This window comes from Pseudophryne corroboree, chromosome 1, assembly GCF_028390025.1.
Source record: "Pseudophryne corroboree isolate aPseCor3 chromosome 1, aPseCor3.hap2, whole genome shotgun sequence".
Classification (NCBI taxonomy): domain Eukaryota; kingdom Metazoa; phylum Chordata; class Amphibia; order Anura; family Myobatrachidae; genus Pseudophryne; species Pseudophryne corroboree.
Window position 1 is genome coordinate 789283693 of NC_086444.1, and position 27670 is coordinate 789311362.

Genomic DNA, 27670 nt, shown 5'->3' on the forward strand with positions numbered 1-27670 from the left:
GTGATTGACATGATGTGGGCGTTTCTGGGTGGCAGCTGACCGTTTTCAGGGAGTGATCGAAAAAACGCAGGTGTGCCAGGAAAAACGCAGGCGTGGCTGTCCGAAAGCAGAGCGTGTTCGTGACGTCAAAACAGGAACTGAATGGTCTGAAGTGATCGCAAGCGCTGAGTAGGTCCGAAGCTACTCTGAAACTGCACAAAATGATTTTGTAGCCGCTCTGCGATCCTTTTGTTCACACTTCTGCTAAGCTAAAATACACTCCCAGATGGCGGCGGCATAGCGTTTGCACGGCTGCTACAAACTGCTAGCGAGCGAGCAACTTGGAATGACCACCCATGTGCGCTGACATCTCCCCCCCCCCCCCCCATATCGATCTTTCATATATCTACCCCTAAAGTATCCCTGTGATGAAGAAACATGACATGGGGTCAGTCAGTCAGCATACCGACACTGGGATCCCGATAGCAGAATGCCACGCAGCAGGCTCGGTGGCTCAGGTTCCACAGGTTCTATTCCCACTCTATGGATGTCGGGGACACTCACAAGTGGAAACTGACCCTGTGTATCAGTATTCCGACTGCCAGCATTTTTAGCGTTTGGGATCCCGGTGTCTGCATGCTGACCGCCGGGATTCCGAGAGCCGGTAACATAACCACATCCCATTACTAGCTATTCCATCCTTCCTTGTGTATAACATGCATATACAGGGTGAGATTATGTTCCAAAATGTTGAATAGCATTTACCATGCCTTTTTCGTTAACCTTTAAATCTGGGAGTTTTTTTTGCCTCACACTGTATACTCCCATTACTACTTCCTTCACACAATGCTGTTCCCATAATCCCCTACTGTACATGTTATGTGCATCTTACCCAACGTGATTTCTTTTATAGTTCTGCATGTAATATTTGCATTATGATCTTCTGAAATCTCATGCATCCTTGTATACAATTGCTGTCTTGTGTATGTTTTTGTTGACCTTTTCAATATAATTTTTACTATTCATTATAATGCAAAAGCTTTATCTAAGGCCACCTGGGGATACAACAACTTTATACAGCCATATTGAAATTGCAAGTTTATGGCAGGTAAAGCCTGAAATCACAATAAGTCATCTCAGACCTGATTCTGAGTCCGACACAGTCACGTCCATGTCTGCATTTATTACCGGTCACATATGTGCAAAGCCCTTCCCTGGTGTACATCCGTGCATCCGAATGTGCAAGGGCTGAAATGCCCACTGTCAGCTGACATTCCAGTTGGTGCATCCTTAGCCGCAGCATTGGTCTTACCATGGAAATTTGCACCAGGTCTATCTGGTCTCCATCTGCGTATGGCGTCCAATGTGAGCAATTAAAGGTCTGTTGGCCTAATTCAGCATGGTTCGCTTTTCAGAGAATTCACAAATTGAGTGATTATCGAACGTCTGTGCATGCGCGAAGGGTAATAGCGACAGAAAATGTGTACAGATCTTAATCGCAATGTAGCCGCAGTTTGACTGACAGATAGCCGGCATTTCTGGGCAGAAACCTGCCATTTTCTGGGTGTGTCAGAAAAAAGCAGGCATGCCCAGGCGTTTTTGGGGAGGGTGTCTGACGTCCGCACAGACCACTTCCAGGCCGTTTCAGCTGCAGACAGCAAAAAATCTTCAGTGTTCCAGGATTTGCGTATGCATCTGCAAATGTATAGCCATCTGCGATGCATTCACAAACTTGCAAGGGGCATTTTTTCTTCCTGTCGGGCGGAGCCATTCTACTCGCAGATAACTGCAATTTCTCAGATTAACGATACATGCTGAATTAGGCCCTGTGTACGCAAACACTCCGCAACATGCCTGAGACACTCCCAATAAACACCCATGACACAGACTATCTCTGTACATCTGAGCAGCCCCTTCCCACTCACTGACCAGGAATGCCCAATACATCTTCAATATATATCTGTATGCAAGCATCTGAAATCACAACTATCAATCTGTATGAACACAACTGGGACACATGCACAGTAAAAAAAAAAATAGATGCACATATACATTCCACATTGACATAGCGTGCAACTCACAATCAGGCTCTTACTGTGTCCTTGCAAGTAATAAAATGAAATTGAAAAACAAGTACAACACAGCTACAGCCAGGGCCAGATTATGATAACAATGGGGCGGATGGCGCTACACAGAGCCGGCCCTTACCAATATGATGCCCTAGGCAAGATTTTGTCTGGTGCCCCCTAGCACCGCTGCTAGTTCCACCTCTGACCCTGCGCCCCTTTCCCAGCACCATCACCCCTCACATATAGCAGTCCTCATTTTGGTGCTCCTATATTTTAAATAGGAACAGTGCAAACATTTAGCGCACAGCCCAAATAGTGGTGTGTACATGCTGGGAAGGGGCATGGCCACACAATAGTACCCCCAATTCAAATTACACCACACATTAGTGCAACTGTACTCACATTTTATCATGCTATAGTGTCCCTTATTCACATTACATCACACAGTAGTACCACTTTACCTTATATACGTTACTCCTCACATTAATGCCCCTTATTCACATTACATAACACTGAATTGCTCCTTATTCACATTAAAGCACAACATATTTCTCTTTATTCATATTAGACCACACAGTAGTGCCCTTTCTATACATTACGCTACACAGTAGAGCTCCTTATACACATAATGCCACACATTAGTAATGCATTTATACACATCCTCCAACACAGTAATGCCCCTTACTCTTATGACACACATTATTAATGTCCTTATAAAATATAAACATAATGCACCTTACATATTATGCCAACCTTTTTTAATGCCGTAGTACTACAGGTACCAGCGGGCCCGTTTTTCTCCCGCATGCTGGTACTTGTTGTTCTCCAAGTACCAGCTTGCGGGGGAGGCTTGCTGGGACTTGTAGTACTACTGGAAAAAAACAATATTCTTTCAATTTTGACAAGGCTATCAGCCCCCCATCCGCAGCCCTTGGATGGGGGGGACAGCCTCGGGCTTCACCCCTGGCCCTTGGGTGGCTGGGGGGGACCCCTTGATTGAAGGGGTCCCCACTCCCCCAGGGTACCCCGGCCAGGGGTGACTAGTTGTATATTTAATGCCACGGCCGCAGGGCACTGTATAAAAGTGACCCCCGGCTGTGGCATTATCTGTCCAGCTAGCGGAGCCCGATGCTGGTGTAAAAAATACGGGGGACCCCTACTCTTTTTGTCCCCTGTATTTTTTGCACCAGCACCAGGCGCAGAGCCCGGTGCTGGTTTTAAAAATACGGGGGATCCCCTGTCCATTTTCCCCCCGGATTTTTAGAACCAGGACCGGCTCGAAGAGCCCGAGGCTGGTTATGCTTTGGAGGGGGGACCCCACGTCATTTTTTTCTGGGATTTTACCATTCCATCTAAAAAAAATAAAAAAAATAAAAAATATTATTTTTAAAAATATATAAAAAATACTTGTGCCTCCAAAAAAGACAAACCAAGTACCTAATCCCTTCTAATATAAATAGAAATGCTATTACCAAGAAAAAAAAAACACAAAAAAAACTTGTTTTAATTTTTTTTTATTAGTTTCACCCATCAAAGTGTGGCGGATTGAAAATGACGAATTTACTGTCTAAAAGCACTGTTGTCGAATTTCCAAACTTCAATTGAATATACTTTTGTCGAATTGCAGCACTTGTATCATTGCAGAAAAGTCGAATTTGACAAAAGTCGAATTTCAAAAAGTCGAATTTTGAAAGTCCGTTTTTTTGACGGAAAATACTGAATTGCATTGTCGATAAAAAATTTTTGGCGAAATTTTTTTGGGCGAATTCGACCGCAATTGCATATACCCCATAATGTCCCTTACACATATGCCGCACATTATTAATGCCCTTATACACATAATGACACACATAATGTCCCTTTCATATATGCCGCACATTATTAGTGCACTTATACACATAGTGACACACAGTGCCCCTTACACATTTGCCGCACATTATTAATGCATTTATTCACATGACACACATAATGCCCCTTACACATGTGCCGAACACTACTGTACAACCAACCCACTCACATGGCCACTAACACTGTGACCTCTGCCTCTGCTTGGATACACGTGTCCACATACATCTTGCCTCAATACGGCATGCAGCAGGAGATGCCTGGTGTGTGTCAGCTGGCAGCTCTGCTAACGTCAGGCACATTTTTTGATGAAAATGCATCTTATTTGCATTACTATGTGGCTAGGGTGCACAAGCAGCTTCTGCTGATTAAAATGATAATTAGCATACCTATATTCTGTGTGTGGCTGTGACTGTATCTGCATACGAAATGTTACATTACAGTGATTTCCAGAAAAAACCTGTAATGTAGCATTTCGTATGCAGATACAGCCGTAGTCACAGACAGAATATAGGCATGCCACATATCATTTTAATCAGCAAAAGCTGCTTGTGCCCCTAGGTATACCAAATGCCCTAGGCATTTGCCTAGTTTGCCTATAACTAGGGCCGGCTCTGGAGCTCCAGCTCCAGGCCTCCAGATAAAAATAGGCCCATTGTCATGACAGCATGATGATCACCAGCCACCAGCTGGCCACACGGTCGGCCATAAATCGTAGGCATTAAGTTGTATTTCTATTTTCCACACAAAATGATGCAATTTTTATACTTTAACATATTTAGGGAGACATTGGGGCTCACAGTGTACATAGCACTGGCCACACCCACACAACATTGGTCACACCCCCTCTACTTCTCATAATAGGCCCTTGAACATTGTTAGACCCAGGACCATGAGACCCTTAATCCAGCCCTGGCTGCAGTCCCATTAGGAAAGGGTGCACACATATCTGGAACCAGTGTATAGTAGGGTTTGTGATTTTGCCATATTTTTTACAAAAAATTGTTTTGTTTCATTTGCATTTTGTTGGGTGTAACGTCAGATTAAATGTGGAAGAAGGTCCGACATGATTCACCTGATTTCAGACATTACATAACATTAACCTGCAAACTCAGGGTGTGTAGACTCCTTATGTCAACTTCAGATTGCCAAACTAAATAGATAACATTTAAATTAACATGTTGCATATACTTTCACTAAATTCACCTGTTTAAATATCTGCAAAACATTAATCATCTTCTATGCAAGTATGGAACACTCTTTGGTATGGGTATTGAACGTGTGCACAACTTGTGCCCAGATGGTGCAGGTGTCTTTTGTATTGGTAATGAGACTCAGTGCCCCGTCCTGCAGAGGATGTGTTGATAGTGTTATATTAACCAAGCCCAGTATTGCTACACGTTTAGTGATGGGTGGCGGAATAAATGTGTTACTACTTGTCTAAAACAAAGGAGCTGTATCTGTATTGATGAGAAGGATCACAGTGCTTCTTAAACACTTTTTGTAACATTCGCAACTGTACAAATTGCCTCTGATTTATCACAAGTTATTAGTCACAATGGACAGTCTACACATAGTATACAGCTAACTTAATGGGATGCAGTTAATATACTGGCTCTCAGGATTCTTGTGTTCAGGATAACGACGCTGGAATCCCGGCAGCCGGTAATATGCAGGCTGCCGGAATACTGACCGCAGCCTGGTATTCCCACTCAGGTAGTGGGTCTACGCCCGCCATTCCAACGCACCGCCAAAAAATAGCTGTGGGGTAAACCCAGCGGTTATTAGAATATGCCCATGGGATTGCCATTTTCCATATTTTACGCTGCATCTATCTCTTACCATGGTGCACTGTTAAGGCCCATACACACTAGCCGATTTTGAGCTCAAAGTATCTCACTTTTGGCGTATTGAGCTACTTTGAGCTCAAACTCGGCCAGTGCGTATGGCTGAGCGGTGAGTGCTGATGCGCGCTCCCGTATCATCCCCAGCCACCGCCGTCCGTCGGGCTGTTTGAACAGCCGAGTGAACCACTTTCCACAGACTCCTACTGTGGGAAGTGGTTCACGCCCCTGTGAAGATCGCTGGGACAGGTAAAAATTGTTCAGTGTGTATGTACTGAGCGTTTTTCCTGCCAGCGATGTTCACATAATCGCTGTGCATACACGCTGGGCAAAAACGCCCCGTGTGCTGTGTATGCACCTTAACTGTCACAGCCCTTTTTTTTGAAGCAGTCAAATACCCAAGAAACCATCTGTAATGCGCTAAAACATTTTGTTATTAATGTCCTATGTAATAGCTTACAGTATAAATTAAAATGTTAAAGGGACATATTTATCCCTCTTCATAAAAATGTGCTAATTAGTAGCCCATAGCACACCGGCATATTTATAATGGGTGCAGTGTCTGCAGTACACACAGGTCCCCGGTGTCCAGGGGGGCCCACAACGCACACCCTGCTCCCATTTTATTCAATACTTACCTTCCGGAGTCTGGCGTCGGGAGCAGCATCCCTTCAAAAATCACCAGGGAGGCCCGTGTGCAGTGGCCATTTTCCTGGTGTTTCGCGCATGCACAGCAAGGAAGCCACTGGCCACCATGCCATTTTTCCAGAGACCTGCGCATGGGTTCTAGACTCTAGGACAGTGCTAGGGTCCACTAGTGACAAGAGTCTACAACGCTGCCGGCTAGAGAGTAGGGAGCCCTTTTGTACTCTGCACACGGGCCTCCCCCTCGATAGATGCACCCCTGCAATAGTGTACTATAGCATAACGGCATCTAGAGATGGCAAGCCCCAGAATGCATAGTATTTGTGAAGCTTGGTAAATCTGACAGCATCGCAGCCACCATGCTAACTTTTTTAAACAAATCAAAATTACTGTTAATCATATAAATGGAACATATGTCCGACTCCACTCTAATCCACAAAGCAGTAGTTTTATTTTTGTGATTTCCATTGATTTAAAAAATGTGAGTTTATTGCCCATATTTAAACATCTGGCAGCTTGTTCCATTTGTTTTCAGTGTTCCCATTTATGTTTATGATAATAGCATTTCATGTCAGTGAGTATCATTACCACAATAGCAGTGTGAGGTTTGGAAACACTACTAGAGCTGTAGGTGAATTCAAAAAGTGCTAACAAATAAATTTACTCCTTACAGACATCAAGGGGCAGATTTACTGAAGCTTCTAAAAAAGACAAGTGGTGTTGCCCATAGCAACCAGATTCAATCTATAATTTTGTAGAATGCAATAGAGAACTGATAGCTACAATCTGATTGGTTTCTATAGCCAACCACAACTTTTCTGGTTTAAAAGCTTTATTAAATGTACCCCCAAATCTCAATTGATATCAAAAATAAAACAGGAGTGCCAGGATCCTGGCGGTCGAAATACAGACGCTGGAATCCCGACACCCTATTGAAATGCCGGTGGTCGGAATCCTGACCGTCGCCCGGAGTCCCCACATGGGTGGAAGTCAACTCACCCACCCGAGGGGGAATAGATTAGTGTGGAGGTCGCCACCAGCCCCGAAGCGTGGCGAGCGCAGGGAGCCCGCGAGGGGACATGCTGCACTCAGGGTCTGGATTCCGACTGTCGGCATTTGGTATTTCGACCACCGGGATCCTGACAGTCAGGATTTCATACTGAATCCACTTTTGATGCAATATACCATTATACTCTATACATTTAATTAGTACATGTAATTACTCTGTAAACAAGTCACTTCATGATAGTAAATGCATTTTATAGTAATTTAGCTACAGTTTGCCATGCAGTGAAAACACATTGCTGACAATAAAATGATCATAACCTTCGCCGTCTCATTTATGTACATTGCAGTAAAGTGTAAGAACACAATAATGATTATAGCAAGGTAAAAGCTGGATTTATGTTCCAAGACATGTGTAATCTTCAGTGTGCCTAAGGTCTCTCAGATGTGGCGAGTGCTGACAGGTGCAGTAGTTGGGACTTGCCAAGACAGCACCACTTAGGCAGAGTATGCCCATTGCTTTCTCTTTTTATTTAGCTTTTCATTCTAAGAGTTGCCCATATCACATTCTCTGCTAGTGCAGTGTTCAATGTACAGAAGTCTCTTTTCTTGCGGTCACGGTTACTTATTTTCACTTAATTATGGCACACTTTTAATGTGTGTTGTCCAAGCTATATGGATTCCCGTTACAATGTTATTTTACCCCCTTACAGCAGTAAATCATGTGTATTGTTACACTGTACTCAGTATTTGGCATCATAGTGAATCGTTTCCATTTAGATTCTCTGTTGCAGTGTAAAGTTACCGTACTGCATGCCAACTAAGCAGATGCCAGTATGTACCATGTGTGATAGGGCTTGCATTGATTGTGTGACTTTCTTCAAACAAACTCTCACAATTGATTGTGACCTATGTAGAATTAAATAACACGTTCCTGTAGGCACACATCTATCTCTTACTATTGTCTTATTCTCAGTCCATGTATTTCCTAGGGGTGGCCATCTACCATCGATAATTCATAATCATTGATGGTTTATGGCCGATGTCAAATGCTTTTGCCATTGTTGGTAGAGAACCAGAGGTTTCCCTCCATCGAGGGCACAACATAACCGTTTTTTGGGGGGTTTTCTTTTGAAAGTGCAGGGACACAGAGCATAGCTATGCCCCTAATACTCGTGGGGCCACGCCCCCCAGGTTCTGATTGGCCCACGTCAGTCAAAGAACAGGGATGACCATCAGTTGGTGAAACCATTGATGGTCATCCATTGCATAGCTGGCAACCATCGATGGCCATCCCTAATATTTCCGCTTCTCCCCTCTATGGAAGATCTAGACCAGTAATTTAACAATATTTTACATTTAAATAGATATTAGTTCCCACATCTGTCTTGCAGTGAAGAATAAAATGAATTGGCAAGCATACTATCCATGCACAGTGTTTGCCGTGCATGCATCAGTGGAAGCCAACTAGGAGGGACCCGGAGGATCTCTCTGCGACACTGACAACCCCCCCCCCCCCCCTCTCCCCCGATATAGAGTAACCATAGGCAATAGCACATTTACATCAAGGAGATACTTAGTTTTTGTAATTACAGCTGCTTGGCAAGTATGCCTCTAAATATAATATATATGTATAACTTTTATTGTGATAACAATTTGTTATGCATTGTGTTGATATAGCTGTTTTATGCTGCTCTCATACGTTGTAATACTTTTAGTTGAATTACCTGTTCTTGTTTTTTGTTTTGCAGTATGGGGATTTGGCTTCCTGACAGTAACAATTATTAATCTGACGTCCCTGGTTGGTTTATTTATAACTCCTTTTGTAAAGAAGCCTTACTTTCCAAAAGTTTTAACTTATTTTGTGGGTCTCGCCATTGGAAGCTTGTTTTCCAACGCTATATTTCAACTTATTCCAGAGGTATGCGAATCTCGGGTTTATTAAATTATATAAATATGAAAAATGTCAACTCCCTTGTCCTGCTTTCCTTTTATGCAGACCCAAAGAGGCACATAGAAATCGGGTAGGGTTTCTCTGGAGATGGTATATAACGGGAAATATAACTATCCAGTGCATATTGCTTCATCAAAAGGAATAAGATGAAATGAAAAGTTAAATAAAATGTTGTCTTTTCAAATGATATTTGGTTTAACATATAAAGTAAATGACAAGGCCTCACTGTGGAATTTGGTGGTGTTTATTACACAATGAAAATGCGGCCAGGACAGACTGCCTTTGTTGTAGTTTGAAAGCCTCTACAGTAAAGTAAGAGACTAAACTAACACCTGTGTATCTTGTTGCAGGCATTTGGATTTGATCCTAGACATGATAATTACATTACAAAAGCAGTGGCCATATTTGGTGGATTCTACATGCTAATGTTTATTGAGAGAATACTGAAAATGTCTCTGAACATCTATGGTGAAGTAAGATAATTTATTAATGATGTTACCGTTTATGGAAGATCATCTTAGGTTGTCTTGGAAGCAAAAATTCAACTTCTTGTGTATTTTCTTATTACCTTAGGGTGTCCACACCCACTTAGAAATTGACAAGCATCATCATCATCATCAAGAAATTCACTCAGAACATCAGAAATGCAACACCATAAATGGAGCCACCATGTTTGTGAATTCGGCAGTCACAGAAGTAAATGGCGCTGTCAGTCTAGATCAAGTCAGTGTGGTTTCATCAAAGGTATTTAAAATAGCTAATAAATACTTTCTATTCTTGTACAGTATATGGAACTTGTAACAGATAATCCTTTAATATTAGATTTTTGGAAGCTCCACACTGGGTTGGGCCTAGCATGACAGAATTGGGAAAATGCATAATCCCCCTAATTTTCTCATTATTAAGATTTATTACTTCAGCCAGCCAAAATAAAACAGTAAAGTAATGCTACAATTTGTTTATTTTAGCCATGGTCTATGGCAGTGGTTCTCAACCGCGGTCCTCAAGTACCCCCAACAGTTAATGTTTTCCAGGTCTCCTCACAGGATTGCAAGTGAAATAATTTGCTCCACCTGTGGGTCTTTTATAATGTGTCAGTGAGTAATGAATACACCTGTTCAACTGCTAGTTGACCTGGAAAACATGAACTGTTGGGGGTACTTGAGGACCGAAGTTGAGAACCACTGGGCTATGAGATGTGGCGCAATCAAGCAATTGAAGAGTGAAGACAGAGGATATGGGCAGCGCAAGTATAGAATATTGGAGTAAAACCATACTTACCTACTTTTATGGTCTCCTATCCAGGAGAGACACTGGTGAGAGAGGACACTTTGGGGTGTGTGGCCGGGCTGTCTTGTCACGGGTCTGGGACTCCAGGTCGACAACAAAAAGGTTGACACACCTTAAGTCGATGCCAATTGGTCGACACACCTTAGTTCAACATGGACAAAAGGTCGACAGGAAGAAGGTCAACATGGAAAAAGGTCGACATGAGTTTTTTATGTTTTTTTTGGTGTCGTTTTCTTCGTAGAGTGACCGGGAACCCCAATTAGTGCACAGCGTCCCCTCGCATGGCTCGCTATGCTTCGGGCATGGTGCCTTCACTCCGCTACTGCTTCGCTCGGCACAGATTACCATTCCAATCGTAGTCCACGTGGATCGTTAAGTATGAAAAGGTTCCAAAAAAGAAAAAAAATCGTGATAAACTCATGTCGACCTTTTGTCCATGTCGACCGAAGGTGTGTCGACCAATTGGCATCGACCTAAGGTGTGTCGACCTGGAGTCCGGATACCCTTGTCACTGACATTAAGTGATGCGTGGCTCCATGGGAGGGGGCGGGTTACATTATGCAAATTTGCATTGTTTAGCCCCACCCCTCTTTATGGAGGTGTGAATCCATAGTATAATCTCATCCCGCCTGCTTCACTAGACGCGGGCAGGATGTGGCAATTCAGACACTCTTCCATGGGTGCTGAGGACTGCCCAAAAAAGTATGAGCAAAACGTTTAAATCCAAACTTGTATCATTTTATTCTGGTTTATATATTATGAAGATGTTGATATTTTGTATATTGTATGTATTATAAATGCAGATTAGATTGATCTACTGAATTGCAACAAAAGTGAGGTCATAGCGCTTAATAGGGAAGACGGATCAATCCTTTCATAGAGATACAGTGGAGAAGTTGCTGATTGAAACCAATAAGCTTTGCTCATTTATTAGTTATTGGCAACTTCTCCACTTTAGCTCTCTTGAAGGTTTGTAATATTGCTCATAGGGGGTGATATTATCATTTTGGGCAATAATATAAACCAGTGGGTACGAGCTGTGGCTCTGGGCTAACAACATTTTGCTTATGGTACAGAAACACTGCTCCAGTTTTACAATAACAGACAAATACTGTGGGAAGCAATGTAGAGTTACCCGGAGCAAGATATAGCTACGGTTCTCCTCATAATCATAGACAATATCCTTAGGAAACATAGAAATGGCTGCTATAAGCCTGGTGAGAGCAAGTAAATAACTACAAAGTACTACAAGTGATAAATGGTTTAAAGAGGCACTCACCAGACTTTATAAGAATATGACACCTAAGCTTTGGAGAGATCTATAGTGGACGGTGATAAATCACCAGCCAATCAGCTCCTATCTGTCATTTTAAAGGCTGTGTTTGAAAAATTACAATAAGGAGCTGGTTGGCAGGTGCTTTATCTTCATCCACTTTATATCTCTCCAAGGCTTAGTACATAGACCCCTAACCTTTAATCCAGAGTTTCCCAAACTCCGCTATTACAGTCCTTGTTTTAAGGCTATCCATGCTTGAGCACAGGGGACTTAGGGGGGCATGTACTAAGCAGTGATAAAAGTGGAGAAGTGAGCCAGAGGAGAAGTTGCCCATGGCAACTGACGTAAAGAGGTAAAGAGTACCCGCACCCCCCTCTAAGCGTCACTGCTAACAATACCAGAAGGTACATATATTGCAATAATATATGTTATATTATGTGTGTATATCTATCTATCTATCTATCTATCTATCTATCTATCTATCTATCTATCTATCTATATATAAATAAAATCAGATATTTATATGGTTTCTGAGCAACCTATAAAAAATATGCATTCAATATAAATATAGGCCCTACACACAAATTTTACATGTACCAGTAAACTAGTAAACATATACACTACATAAATAAATTAGCAGCCTTACACATAATGCCCACAGTGGTGCTCCTTAAACATAATGCCCCCAGTATAGTGTCAGATAAACATAATGTATGAATGCTCATTCAGGCGACCATTCTTTAAGACTCCCATGGCAAAGAATTGAATTTAGTCATTATAGTTACAGATTTACTGTAGCGTTATGACTAAAAAGTTACCTGTCATAAACTGCTGAGATCGATGTCATGATTCTTTTTATTGCTTCTATAATTTTGAGAGTCTGGCACATGTGTTGCAAAATTTGTACGGTCAGCAGCTTAGTTATACCATCAGAATCTGCTGGTGCAGCTAAAGTGTTATGCAATTCATACAAAGAAAATGTCACGAATCTCACATACACACAAACCCATGGAAAGGTTCAAATCTACTGAGCTTGGCAGTTCCTTGGATTTCTAGTAAACATGTCTCCTATAAAATTTACAGCTCTCATTCACTTTGTCTTGTATTAGACTCCATCATGAGTTTTTATACTTTTTGTGTATCTGTTCCTCTGAAGTCTTTTTACGTCTATGGGGTATCCTATTAGCTGCAATAATTTTTCTTGAAGAAAAAACAGGCTTTTTTTTTTTGGCGATTTTTGCCCAATGGTCATTGTCAGGCTAACCAAGTATAGCCAGTTTTTCTCACGAGAAAATTACTCATTTTCATATGAAAATACATAGGATCTGCACAAAGCCGTGGACCTATATATTTATCGCGTACAAAATTCTTAGTTTACTGGAATTTGGTTTTACCTGAGGCAGGTGAAACAAAATCTCTGATAAGCATCGGCATCAGGAGTAATAGGAAAACCCCTGGTGAGTACCATTGGATATCCCTATATGACCTCATGATATGGAGCTGATCATGCAGTTTACTTCTCCATTTTGATTCTTTATATATCAATAAAGTGCCATTTTGACCTCTTCTCACATTTCTTCCTACATACTTTTATTATTATTATTATTATTATTATTATTTTTATTATTTTATTACTTATATTTTAGCAAATAGTTTGAAGGTACAGTTGTACTTTTTTATTGCTACAGATCATATATAAACCTTATTTATTGAACCAAACACAACTTTTTACTTTAGAAGGTTTAGATATTTTTAAAACCTATTTAGGGTGAACATACTTTACATGTGTCTAACATTTCTCCAGTTTGAATAGATTAAGTGTAAACAGGATAACAGGATATATAATGGTGGCTGGAAGCCTGGAATTCTTAACCCAATTTAATAGCTAGTAATATCGCTACCATGTAGGTGTAGATATTTGATCATTGTCAACCACGCACTGCTCGAGATGTCTCTGGTGGAGTCACAGGATCTCCCTTATGAAATAAGGAAGCTCATCACTGTGCACTTGTCAAGGCGCTAAAACAGTGGCGGAACTTGTGAGTGGCGAGCCCTGGTGCATGATATAATTTGGGCCCCCCTCCTCCACCCCAACCTAAATTCACAATATGCCACAAGGCAGTGGGTGACAGGGAGAGGCAGAGGGTGACGGCATAAGGCAGGGGGAGTCAGTGGATGATAGGATCACAAGCAAAATGCCTTACTAAGGTAAAAGGCAGGTCCCTCAGGCAGTGGTGCCTATCCCGCTCTCTGCTGTGGGTCATTCATCTGACATTGCTCATATGGTCTGCAGGGGTCTTTGGTGGAGAGTGGGGCAGAGGATATCTCATTTTTGGTCTGGACAGCAGTGGCAATGGGCCTCTTAGTTATCAGGGGCCCCGGTGCAATGCACCTGCTGCACCAATGGTAGTTCCGCTAAAATCTATGTCCCACAGGCCATAAAACTGAACCCCTTAGCTTCTGTTAGTAACCAGATTCCCAACAAGATAGCACAAATGGGCAGTGTGGCCATCACTTTCTGCAGTGGACCTCAAGACTGTTGTGACTATAGTAGTTAGACCACTGCTTTCACTTACCTGCCAGAATGTTATGTCTTATACCAAAAAAGAGTAAAGTGTGTAGTTTACATTTTATGTTATATACATAATATAGTGTTAAAAAGCAATATTTTTAATGCAAAGACTTCATTATAAAGGGCTGCGCTGAACAGCATCATATTTTCAAATCAGCCTGATTTTATTAACAGATGAAAGCAAAAACTATTCCATAAAATAATCACCTTTCATAGTTCTGTGGATGAACTTGACCCTATGGTTCCCGGTTCATCTTCATCTCCGCCCTGGTCATAAATGTAAGATGCATATTTGCAAATACAATGCAGAATGTCCACGTAGCACGGTAAAAGCTGTGCATTTGTGAAATGGCCTTTTCCACCCAGTGGCGGAACTAGCGAGCGGTGGGCCCAGGTGCGACAAAATGCTTTGCCCCCCCCCCCCCCCACATCCCATCCAAGTCCACCCCCTCACCCCTGGAGAGGATCTAGTGAGGGGGACCTGCTCAGGGCCAGAGAAATGGATACCTAGCAACAGTGCCGTAACTAGACATTTTAGCACTGTGTGCAAGAAACGGCATCGGAGCCCCACCCCTGCATGCAAAACAGGGGCAGTGCGCGCCGTAGGCGCGCGCAAAAATACATAGTGGCGTGGCTTCGTGGGGAAGGGGTGTGGCCACAAAATAATACCAATTCATAAAACGGTGCACAGTAGTCTCTATTCTTCAAATTACGCCGCACAGTAGCACCACTACACCAGGTAGAGACCCTTTTACACCTTACAGCGGACAGATTCCTCTTTTTACACATTACGGCAGACAGCGTCCCCTTTTTACACATTACGGCAGACAGCGTCCCCCTTTTTACACATTACGGCAGACAGCGTCCCCCTTTTTACACATTACGGCAGACAGCGTCCCCCTTTTTACACATTACGGCAGACAGAGCGTGCACTTTTTACACATAACGGCAGACAGCGTCCCCTTTTTACACATAACGGCAGACAGCGTGCCCTTGTTACACATAGTGGCAGACAGCGTACACTTTTTACACATAACGGCAGACAGCGTGCCCTTGTTAAACATAGCGGCAGACAGCGTACACTTTTTACACATAACGGCAGACAGCGTGCCCTTTTTACACATAACGGCAGACAGCGTGCCCATTTTTACACATTGCGGCAGGCAGTCCCCCGTTTTTACACATTGCGGCAGGCAGTCCCCCATTTTTACACATTGCGGCAGGCAGATTCCCCATTTTTACACATTGCGGCAGGCAGTCCCCCGTTTTTACACATTGCGGCAGGCAGTCCCCCATTTTTACACATTGCGGCAGGCAGATTCCCCCTTTTTACACATTGCGGCAGGCAGATTCCCCATTTTTACACATTGCGGCAGGCAGATTCCCCATTTTTACACATAGCGGCAGCTAGTCCCCCATTTTTACACATAGCGGCAGGCAGTCCCAACAAAGAAAGAAAGAGACAGAAAGAAAGAATGAATTATACTTACCCTCTCCGCTGGCTCAGGCTCCTCGGTGCAGCGTTAGACGATTCCCGGGCAGGAGAGAAGGAGGAGGAGGGAGGTGGAGGAGGGAGCCGCAGCAGCGCTGTGTTATTGGTGGAGGCGCTGCTGCTGCTGCCCCTCTGCTTCACTATAGGCTGTTCTCGGAAGACAGCCTATAGTGAAGCAGAGGGGCAGCAGCAGCAGCGCCTCCACCAGTAACAAAGCGCTGCTGCGGCTCCCTCCTTCACCTCCCTCCTCCTCCTTCCCCCGTACCGCTGCTCCTCTCCTCTCTCCGGGCGGCTGTGCACTGCGGGCAGCGGTTGCCCGCAGCACACAGCGGCATGTAATGAGTCAGTTTGACTCATTACATGCTTTGGGCCCCTGGACAGAGGCGGGCCCCAGTGCATCGCACTGGTTGCACTGGCGGTAGTTCCGCCTCTGTTTCCACCTGAATCCCACCAGCTTCGCTTATATTACTGTCAATCTTCAGTAAGGGGCATATTTAACACAATGGGCATTTTTGATGTTGATGTCATATATATTTTTTATCTAAATTTGCGAAGTTAGAAATTTATATTTAAAATTTGATATAAAATTAATATATACACGCAAATTTAATAAAACTCTTGCCCGTAGAGCATGCGTGAGTGGGAGTCGATGGAGAGGTATTTGAAGGTTCCCTCTCCGGAATAATCTGCAGGAATTAGCTCGTAGGCTACTATAAAGTAACACCATCTGCATCCTGGAGCTTAGTAAATCTGGCTGCGTAGCAGCTTCCATGGAAAACTATGAGGGCTGATTCCTCTGTCAGAAATGGAAGGACCACGTCACAGATTTTGGCGATATCTGCTCCAGGCCCTTTCATGGTAATTCTAGGGGATATTTAATATTTGTAAATACCCCACAAAAATGGGTGTTTGGTGGGGGGGGGGGGGGATATCATACCGAATATATTGTTTAAAATATATGCCCTTAAATATTAATCCTTGTGACTGCTGAAGGTAACATTGACACAAGGTAGAGCAAAGTGGCTTCAACGAAAGTATGTATTCAGGTTTGTTTGCTTACAATATATTTTGGACTATAAGTGGTAACTTAGTTGGACACATATCTAAAACATTTGAGGTGGAATGTACTAACCTTAAAAATGATGTCAAACCTCCAAAAACGGTGAAATGTTCCAGAGGCTTGTTCCAGATAAGCAACACAATCTATAGATGGCGTTGCCTATAGAAGCCTTTTGGTTTCTTTACGCAGAGTTCCCCTGATAGGGATTCCTTTCTGACCTCACCGTGGCTTGTACACACACAGGCCAACAGCTGTGCATGCCCAGTAGGACTACCGGATCATAGAAATTAACTTTTGTCACCAGGGGCGTCTCTAGATAGGAGGGGCCCGTATGCAGACTCCGTGTGTGGGCCCCCTCCTCTCCTGTAGCCGTCGCGCCGCTGCTAGCGTTCTGAGCGCTGTAGACTCTGGCACAGGTGGCTACGGGAGAGGAGGGGGCCCACACACGGTCAGCGATGGACTCCAGAAAGGTGAGTATAGGAGAAATGGGTGCAGTGTGTGCGGTGTGGGCCCCCTCTGGACTCAGGGGCCCGTGTGCACTGCACACACTGCACCCATTATAGAAACGCCAATGTTTGGCACACATTATTATACATATAGAGATAGCACATGATAGAGGTGATGCAGCTCTTACAAATGTGGGTTTTTCAAGCTGGAAATTAATCTAATGCATACTGTAAATGGTCTATACGAACAGGAATTCCTACACCACCACCACCACCATCACCATTTTCATGGCACTGCTGCAATGGAAACATTTCTGCTGTCATTTTGCTGAGCATCGGAAATATTAAATGTCATTGACGTGTGTTATTATATGTTATAGGACTCAAATGAAGGGGTCCTCTGCTGCAAAATGAGAAAGTGGACACCACTGAGGGATATTGGGACATTAGCGTGGATGATTACAATCAGTGATGCCATGCATAACCTTATCGATGGACTTGCTATTGGGGCCTCCTTTACCCTTTCTCCTTTGCAAGGACTGAGTACATCTATTGCAATTCTGTGTGAAGAGTTTCCCCATGAATTTGGTAAGTAGTATCATTTTTTTTAAATCACTGTATATTTTTTAATCAATATTTTGTTTGACAAATCAATATACAACATTATAATGGAGCATCTTTTTTCATATCTTTTACACAAAAACTGGAATTTACTAATCTCAAAATCTGAATGCAAATTGTACTAAAGTTATCAATGTAACGTAAACATTATCCAGACACATAAAGAACAAACTAAAATAAGATTTGTCCCATATATGATTTTACATCTAGAGATGAACTGAACATCGCATGATATCTATTAGGGACTATAATGGTGAAGAGGAGAGAACAGTGCCGTAACTAGGCATTTTAGCGCTGTGTGCAAGAAACGACAGTGGCGCCCCCCCCCATGTAAGATAGGGGCAGAGCGCGCCGTAGGCGCGCAAAAAAATTCTAGGGGCGTGGCTTCACGGGGAAGGGGCGTGGTCACAAAATAATAGCAATTCATACTACGGTGCACAGTAGTCTACATTATTCAAATTACGCTGCACAGTAGCGCCACTACATCAGGTAGAGCCCCTTTTATACATTACAGCAGACAGTGTCCCCCTTTTTACATATTGCGGCAGCCAGTCCCCCTTTTTACACATTGCGGCAGATAGACCCTTTTTACACATTGCGGCAGCCAGTCCCCCTTTTTACACATTACAGCAGCCAGTCTCCCTTTTAACACATTGCGGCAGCCGGTCCTTCTTTTTACACATTGCGGCAGACAGCGTCCCTTTTTTACAATTACAGCAGACAGCGTCCCCGTTTTTACACATTACGGCAGACGGTGTCCCCCTTTATACACATTGCGGCAGCCAGGACCCCTTTTTACACATTGCGGCAGCCAGTCCCATTTTACACATTGCGGCAGCCAGGACCCCTTTTTACACATTGCGGCAGCCAGTCCCATTTTACACATTGCGGCAGCCAGTCCCCATTTTTTACACATTGCGGCAGCCAGTCCCATTTTACACATTGCGGCAGCCAGTCCCATTTTTTACACATTGCGGCAGCCATCCCCATTTTTTACACATTGCGGCAGCCAGTCCCATTTTTTACACATTGCGGCAGCCATCCCCATTTTTTACACATTGCGGCAGCCAGTCCCATTTTACACATTGAGGCAGCCAGTCCCATTTTTTACACATTGCGGCAGCCATCCCCATTTTTTACACATTGCGGCAGCCAGTCCCATTTTTTACACATTGCGGCAGCCAGTCCCATTTTTTACACATTGCGGCAGCCAGTCCCATTTTTTACACATTGCGGCAGCCATCCCCATTTTTTACACATTGCGGCAGCCAGTCCCATTTTTTACACATTGCGGCAGCCATCCCCATTTTTTACACATTGCGGCAGCCAGTCCCATTTTTTACACATTGCGGCAGCCAGTCCCATTTTTTACACATTGCGGCAGGCGGTGTCCGAGAGAGAGACAGAGAGAGAGAGACAGAGAGAGAGAGAGAGAGAGAGAGAGAGAGGGGAGGGGGGGGGGATATACTTACCTTCTCCCCGCTGACAGGCTCCTCGTGCTGCTCCCTCGGTGGCGGCAGTGAGATGAGAAGGAGGAGGAGGGAGGGGGAGCAGGGAGCCGCAGCAGCGCTATGTTATTGGTAGTAAGCGCCGCCGCAGCATCCCCCTCTCCTTCTGTATTGGCTGCCGGGCAGCCAATACAGAAGGAGAGGGGGATGCTGCAGCGGCGCTTACTACCAATAACATAGCGCTGCTGCGGCTCCCTGCTCCCCCTCCCTCCTCCTCCTTGTCCGCTGCCTCCGGCGATGGTCTCTCTCCTCCAGCGCGGCGCACGGCGCACACAGAGGCGGCATGTAATGAGTCAATTTGACTCATTACATGCCGCTGGCCGTGCGCCCCCAGGGCAACTGCGCTGTGTGCCAAGCCCCCTTGGCACACACGTAGTTACGGCTCTGGGAGAGAACTATATATTGCAAATACATAATGAATACTGGCACTTTCTAACACCTTATGGAAATGAGTAAGAACTTATATTGTGGACAGCATACATATTTTAGAATTAGTGATCATTAACTCTATAAGCATTAACAATACTTATTTCCTATATACTGTGTGTGTGTGTGTGTGTGTGTGTGTGTGTGTGTGTATATATATATATATATATTTTAGAGAGGAGCGAGTTCGGATTTACGCGGTTCTTAAAGCCAGAATTAACGCAGGTTCAGATATTCTGGATTTTCTTATTGGCTAACCAAAACATGTGACATCCGAGAGCCAATAAGGAGATTCGGGTAAAACCGAACCCGTTCATCTCAAATATATATATATATATACACTGTACATACTAACATTCATGATACAAAAAATGGATTGCATTTAACTGGGATAATTTGCACAATAAAGCCACATAACTGACTTTATTGGTGGGTATTATACAGTGTGATCAACTGCATCCTTACACCTCATGCTAAAAAGTATGTGTATGCTGCATGTGTACACTTACTTTCATGTAAGCCATAACTTTACTCACTTACAGTACATTTTATAAACTTCAGCATGGCATGTAGCATTATAGTAGGCAACATTAAAATAATAGGATTTTAATACCTACCGGTAAATCCTTTTCTCCTAGTCTGTAGAGGATGCTGGGGTCCACTTCAGTACCATGGGGTATAGACGGTTCCGCAGGAGCCATGGGCACATTAAGACTTTTCAAGGGTCCCTCTATGCCCCTCCTCCAGACCTCAGTTCTAGGAACTGTGCCCAGGGAGATGGACATTTCGAGGAAAGGATTTACCTTTATACTAATGGTGAGATTTATACCAGCTCACACCTCAACCATGCCGCACAACATGGCATTCAACATGACACACGCCAACAGGCATGAACCATTTACAGCAACATGCTGAAAACAAATGAAACACAACTTGTGTAACTATAAAGAACAAACTGCAGGTAAAGTACGCACTGGGTCGGGTGCCCAACATCCTCTACAGACTAGGAGAAAAGGATTTACTGGTAGGTATTAAAATCCTATTTTCTTATACGTCCTAGAGGATGCTGGGGTCCACTTCAGTACCATGGGGTTATACCAAAGCTCCAATATGGGCGGGAGAGTGCGAATGACCCTGCAGTACCGATTGACCGGGCTTGAGGTCCTCATTGGCCAAGGTGTCAATCTTATAAAATTTAGCAAATGTGTTTGACCCTGACCAAGTAGCTGCTCGGCAAAGTTGTAAAGCCGAGACGCCCCAGGCAGCCGCCTAGGATGAGCCCACTTTCCCAGTAGAATGGGCCTTCACCAACTTCGGTACCGGCAAGCCTGCCATAGAATGAGCGTGCTGAACTGTCCCTGTGATCCAGCGCGCAATAGTCTGCTTAGACGCAGGACACCCAATCTTGTTGGGAGCATACAGGACAAACAGAGCCTCTGTTTTCCGTAATCGAGCTGTTCTTGCGACATAAATCTTCAAAGCTCTAACCACATCTAGAGACTGTGACTCAGTGAAAGTGTCAGTAGCTACTGACACCACAATAGGTTGGTTTATGTGGAAGGACGAAACCACCTTTGGAAGAAATTGTTGACGAGTTCTTAACTCAGCCCTATCTTCATGGAAGATCAGATAAGGGCTCTTGTGAGACAAGGCCCCCAACTCAGACACCCGCCTTGCGGATGCCAAGGCTAAAAGCATCACCACTTTCCAAGTGAGAAACTTCAATTCTATCTCCTGCAGAGGTTCAAACCAATCTGATTGAAGGAACTGCAACATCTTCTACACTCCTGCGGAACATTGCACTCAAATAACTGCTGGTAATTCCATCTTCTACACTCCTGCAGAACATTGCACTCAAATAACTGCTGGTAATTCCATCTTCTACACTCCTGCAGAACATTGCACTCAAATAACTGCTGGTAATTCCATCTTCTACACTCCTGCAGAACATTGCACTCAAATAACTGCTGCTGAATATATACTTGTCTAGGTTTATTGTAAATGAGAGCTGCAGATTATCACTACTGATTGCACTGAAATAGTAATTAGCAAATTGGGTGTTAAGAATTATAGCATTGCTATAGGCATAAGGCATCTGCTTTTATATTAGATTGCTTATGCACATGATGGGTTGCTATTGATAAATTGGAATGTTATCTCCTGAGTATAGGCATGAGGGCATGACTGTGATAAATCTCGGTTGGTTTGTTCACTTGTTTTCTTAAAACTTTTATTACTAGTCATTGCTGGGGGAGGGGTCATTGGAGTTTGGGTGTAATCAGTGTATTCACATGCTTGGTCCATTACTAAAAGAGCATGAGGAAGGCTTAGGCCGTAGGCTTGTGGGCCATTACTTCAAAGGACATTATTCAAAGGATAACTACAAATGTAAAAATAATTTCGACGTTACACCGACGTTAAACCGAAGGAAAACAGAAGGACAACAATCAATCCACAATCTGGACCACTGAAGGACAGCTTTCAAACAAATGTGAGTCCAGTTCCTCTACACATCAAACTACTCCAGCCTGAGTAACCCATACTTATAACTTAAATCTGTGTTAGGAACGCTGCTAGACCTTTCCACTTCATCCGCAACTACTCAAATTTATGGCTATAGCTTACCAAAACCATCTGAATTCTCACCTGTACCAATGTTATCTGTCTTTTTACACTATGAAAAGACATCCCCAATCTGCTCACTACAGCTCTCTCTTATGCAAACTCATGTATGTTTTTTGATGTAATGATTGGCTTGTAATTGGCATTGCATGTGTGGGGAAGTTGCACAGTGAAACATAGTTTATTATTGCATGCTCTCTGGTGTTTACCTCCTTTGATCATTTGGTCATTGTGGTCAGGTGTACTTTATCTTTACATTTAGGGAGGTGTATTCATGGTGTAAAGGACACAGTGTGATTCCTGATTAGTAAAAAGAATATATATATATCAAACACTGAGCAACATCCCCAAACAGGTAATTTCAACTTTAAACTTGTCATTTATTTTGTACAGTCTGGACATGGCTACTAATAACAAATGCACAGACAAAATTCTTAAAGCTTGTAATACAGAAAGCAAGTGCAAATCACGTATAGGCGCTACTACAGTGGCAATCGGAGTCTTCAAAAGTCACAACCTCATAAAAATTGATACTATCATAATTACGTTCCTGTAATAAACTTGTCAACTTGCGTGTAATAGTATCTTTCCTCTATTCTTCTCCTCGCAATGATTCTCTCTCAATGTCCAATAGTGGTTTCCATGCAAAACAAAGGATTGCCAATATCTCATGCAATACGTCTTTAATTTTTATATATTAAAATTCCAATTTAAAAGTCATATGAAACATACATAAAATTCCAGCTTTATAACTAACACACTTTGGGCAGAGAGAAATCCAGACTTAGTGTGAATGGAATAATTACCAGCTCATTCGAGAACATTCGTTTTCAAATAGATGTTTATGCAGTCAGATGGCCACCCGGGAGGCACAGCCCTGCTGAAGGTAATCAGGTCACTCACACGCCGCACCGGAAATCTCTGTACCAGACCAACGCGTTTCAAACCTCTTCCAGGTTCTTTTTCAAAGTAAGTGTGTTAGTTATAAAGCTGGAATTTTATGTATGTTTCATATGACTTTTAAATTGGAATTTTAATATATAAAAATTAAAGACGTATTGCATGAGATATTGGCAATCGAGGAAAAAATAGAATAGAGGAAAGATACTATTACACGCAAGTTGACAAGTTTATTACAGGAACGTAATTATGATAGTATCATTTTTTATGAGGTTGTGACTTTTGAAGACTCCGATTGCCACTGTAGTAGCGCCTATACGTGATTTGCACTTGCTTTCTGTATTACATGTTTTATTGTGGTTGTGGGGACACCCTTTTATTGTACAGATCTGTGTAGGCAGCTGTGGTATTAATTGCGCATTTGGAACGAACCCTAAATTTTCTTGTAAAATTCTTAAAGCTATGTGTGCAAATCCTAGGAGCTTAGGAGACAAAATTCCAGAGCTAATTGCGATAATGACAAGGGATAACCTGGATTTTGTGGCAATTACAGAGTCATGGTGCAGTGATAATCATGACTGGGACATAGCTATACCAGGATACAATTTATTTAGGAAGGATAGAATAGGAAGAATAAGAGGAGGGGTAGCAATGTATGTGAAAAAAGCATAAATGCTATTTTAATACAAAATATTGAAGACAAAACTGAGGCCCTTTGGGTCACCATAGAAACCGGGGAGAAGGATGTTATTCGCATTGGGGTGATCTATAGACCACCAGGCCAGGGGCAGGATTTGGACAGGAACCTATTGTTGGACATCACTAAAATGGCTTTAAAGGGAGAAGTCATAATCATGGGAGACTTTAATTTACTTGATGTAAATTGGGAGGGGTCTTTTGCAAGTTCAGCTACAAGTGGCAAATTTCTACATTCCTTACAGGGAGCATCTCTCAAGCAATTGGTGATGGAGCCCACTTGCAAAGATTCAATATTAGATTTAATTCTTACAAATGGTGATAGGATATCCGACATATATGTGGGTGAGCACCTGGGATCCAGTGATCATCAAGCAGTATGGTTTAGTATAAAGACAGGATCCAACTCCTGTCACACAAAAACAAAGGTGTTGGATTTTAGAAATGCTGATTTTGCAAAAATGGGGAGATGTTTAAGTGATTCATTGGCGGACTGGTTGAACTTGGGAAGAGTGCAGGAGAGGTGGGAAAAACTGAAAAGTGCAATACTAAGTGCAACTGATCTTTGTATCAAAAGGGTTAGGAAAAGCACCAAGAAAAGGAAGCCAGTGTGGTTCACAAAAGAAGTATCAACTAGTGTGAAAGCAAAAAAGATGGCTTTTAGGAAATACAAACAGACTCAAAATAATAATGACAAAGAGGTGTATCTTGACAGACGGAAGGATGCTAAGAAAGTGATCAGATGTGCAAAGGCAGAAGCTGAGGAAAAAATGGCCCAGTCAGTAGATAAAGGGGGCAAAACTTTTTTTAAGTATATAAGTGAAAGGAGAAAATCAAATGGAGGAATAATAAGACTTAAGACAGAGAGTGAGCATTTGGTGGAGGGTGACAAGGCAATAGCAGATCACCTAAATAATTATTTTTGCTCAGTATTTACTACAGAAGAAGGGATGGGGCCACAGTTAAGTTGCAAGGACATTCATAAAAATAAGGTAGTTGAAAGTACATTTACAGAGGAGAAGGTCCTAACAGAACTTTCACAACTAAAAGTGGATAAATCAATGGGACCAGATGGGATACACCCAAGGATACTCAAAGAGCTAAAAGATGTGCTGGTTACACCGTTAACAGAATTATTTAACCAGTCACTAAATACAGGTGCTATTCCAGAGGACTGGAAAAGAGCAAATGTAGTTCCACTGCACAAAAGTGGAAGCAAGGAAGAAGCAAGTAACTACAGACCAGTAAGCCTTACATCAGCAGTGGGGAAAGTAATGGAAAAACTATTAAAAGAAAGAGTTGTGGAATATCTTAAATCAAACCACTTACAGGATCCAAAGCAACATGGATTTACTGGTGGTAGATCATGCCAAACAAATCTTATTTACTTTTTTGACTCTGTGACAAAAATAACAGATCAAGGGGGAGCTGTAGATGTAGCATATCTAGACTTTAGTAAGGCATTTGACACTGTCCCACATCGCAGACTGCTAAATAAACTTGAAAGCGTGGGGGTGGATTATAAAACAGTTAAATGGATAAGAGCCTGGTTGCAGGATAGGAAACAGACAGTTGTAGTTAATGGAGTGCAATCTATGGAGGGAAATGTTACCAGTGGAGTACCCCAGGGATCTGTACTTGGTCCAGTTCTCTTTAATATCTTTGTTGGTGACATTGCAGATGGTATTGAAGGGAAGGTATGCCTTTTTGCAGATGATACCAAGATATGCAACAGGGTAGACACACCGGGAGGGGTAAAACAAATGATTGATGACCTAGGTAGGCTTGAGAAATGGTCAAGAACGTGGCAACTACAGTTTAATGCTAAAAAATGCAAAATCATGCACTTGGGTATCAAAAACCCAAAGGCTAAATATAGTATCAAGGGTACTATAATGGAAACTACTGAGGAGGAAAGGGATTTAGGAGTCACTATTTCAAGTGACTTGAAGGCAGGAAAGCAATGCAACAAAGCAATGAGAAAGGCAAGTCAGATGCTTGGTTGCATAGGGAGAGGAATCAGTAGTAGGAAAAAAGAAGTGATAATGCCACTGTATAGGTCATTGGTGCTGTCCCATCTGGAATACTGTGTCCAGTTCTGGAGACCATATCTCCAGAAGGATATACATACATTAGAGAGTGTACAAAGACGGGCAACTAAAATGGTGCATGGCCTACATCACAAAACGTACCCGGAAAGGCTAAAATATCTTAACATGTATAGTTTGGAGGAGAGAAGGGAAAGGGGGGACATGATAGAAACTTTCAAATATATCAAGGTCTTAACAAAGTTTAGGAGGGAAACATTCTTCAAAGGAAGAGAAATATTAGAACTCGAGGACATACACTGAAACTGGAGGGGGGGAGGTTCAGGGGAAATTTAAGGAAAAATTACTTCACAGAAAGGGTAGTGGATAAGTAGAATAGTCTCCCATCAGAGGTGGTAGAGGCTAAGACTGTAGAGCAATTTAAACATGCTTGGGATAGGCATATGAATATCCTTACAAAGAATTAAGGTTCAAAAAGGGTTGAGATTACCTAAAGGATAAAAAAAAAGGGGCAACTAGATGGGCCAAGTGGTTCTTATCTGCCGTCAAATTCTATGTTTCTATGTAACACCACATAAAGGTCCCATGGTGCCACTGGAGGCACAAATGGAGGCTGGATGTGCAGAACCCCTTTCACGAACATCTGAACTTCTGGAAAGGAGGCCAATTGTTTTTGAAAGAAAACTGATAAGGCCGAAATCTGGACCTTGATTGACCCCAATCTAAGGCCCGCATCCACACCAGCCTGCAGAAAATGGAGAAAACGTCCCAACTCAAACTCTTCCATAGGAGCCTTCTTGGATTCACACCAAGACACATATTTTCTCCAAATACGGTGGTAATGTTTAGACGTTACTCCTTTCCTGGCCTGAATAAGAGTGGGGATGACTTCCTTGGGAATACCCTTTCGGGCTAGGATCCGACGCTCAACAGCCATGCCGTCAAACGTAGCTGCGGTAAGTCTTGATACACACACGACCCCTGCTGTAGTAGGTCCTCTCAAGGAGGATGAGGCCTAGGTTCTTCTATGAGCAACTCCTGAAGATCTGGATACCAAGCCCTCCTTGGCCAGTCTGGGGCAATGAAGATTGCTCAAACTCTTGTTCTTCTTATTATTTTGAGAACTTTTGGAATCAGTGGAAGTGGAGGGAAAACATATACCAACCGAAACACCCACTAGGTCACCAGTGCATCCACAGCTATTGCTTGAGTGTCTCTCGACCTGGAACAATATCTCTGAAGCTTCTTGTTTAGACGAGATGCCATCATGTCTACTTGAGGAACTCACCAAAGACTTGTCACCTCTGCAAAGACTTCTTGGTGGAGGCCCCACTCTCCTGGATGAAGATCGTGTCTGCTGAGGAAGTCTGCT

General features: G+C 42.9%; 1 protein-coding gene across 1 annotated transcript in view; it reads left to right on the forward strand.

Annotated features, from left to right (window-relative positions):
• The window catches only part of SLC39A8 (solute carrier family 39 member 8), a 72894-nt gene that overhangs the window by 37540 nt on the left and 7684 nt on the right, over nucleotides 1–27670 (forward strand). The window contains exons 4-7 of the mRNA XM_063934954.1: nucleotides 9139–9308; nucleotides 9692–9814; nucleotides 9915–10085; nucleotides 17858–18065. Coding sequence (XP_063791024.1) covers nucleotides 9139–9308; nucleotides 9692–9814; nucleotides 9915–10085; nucleotides 17858–18065 — 672 coding nt within the window. The remainder of the gene's footprint in view (nucleotides 1–9138; nucleotides 9309–9691; nucleotides 9815–9914; nucleotides 10086–17857; nucleotides 18066–27670) is intronic.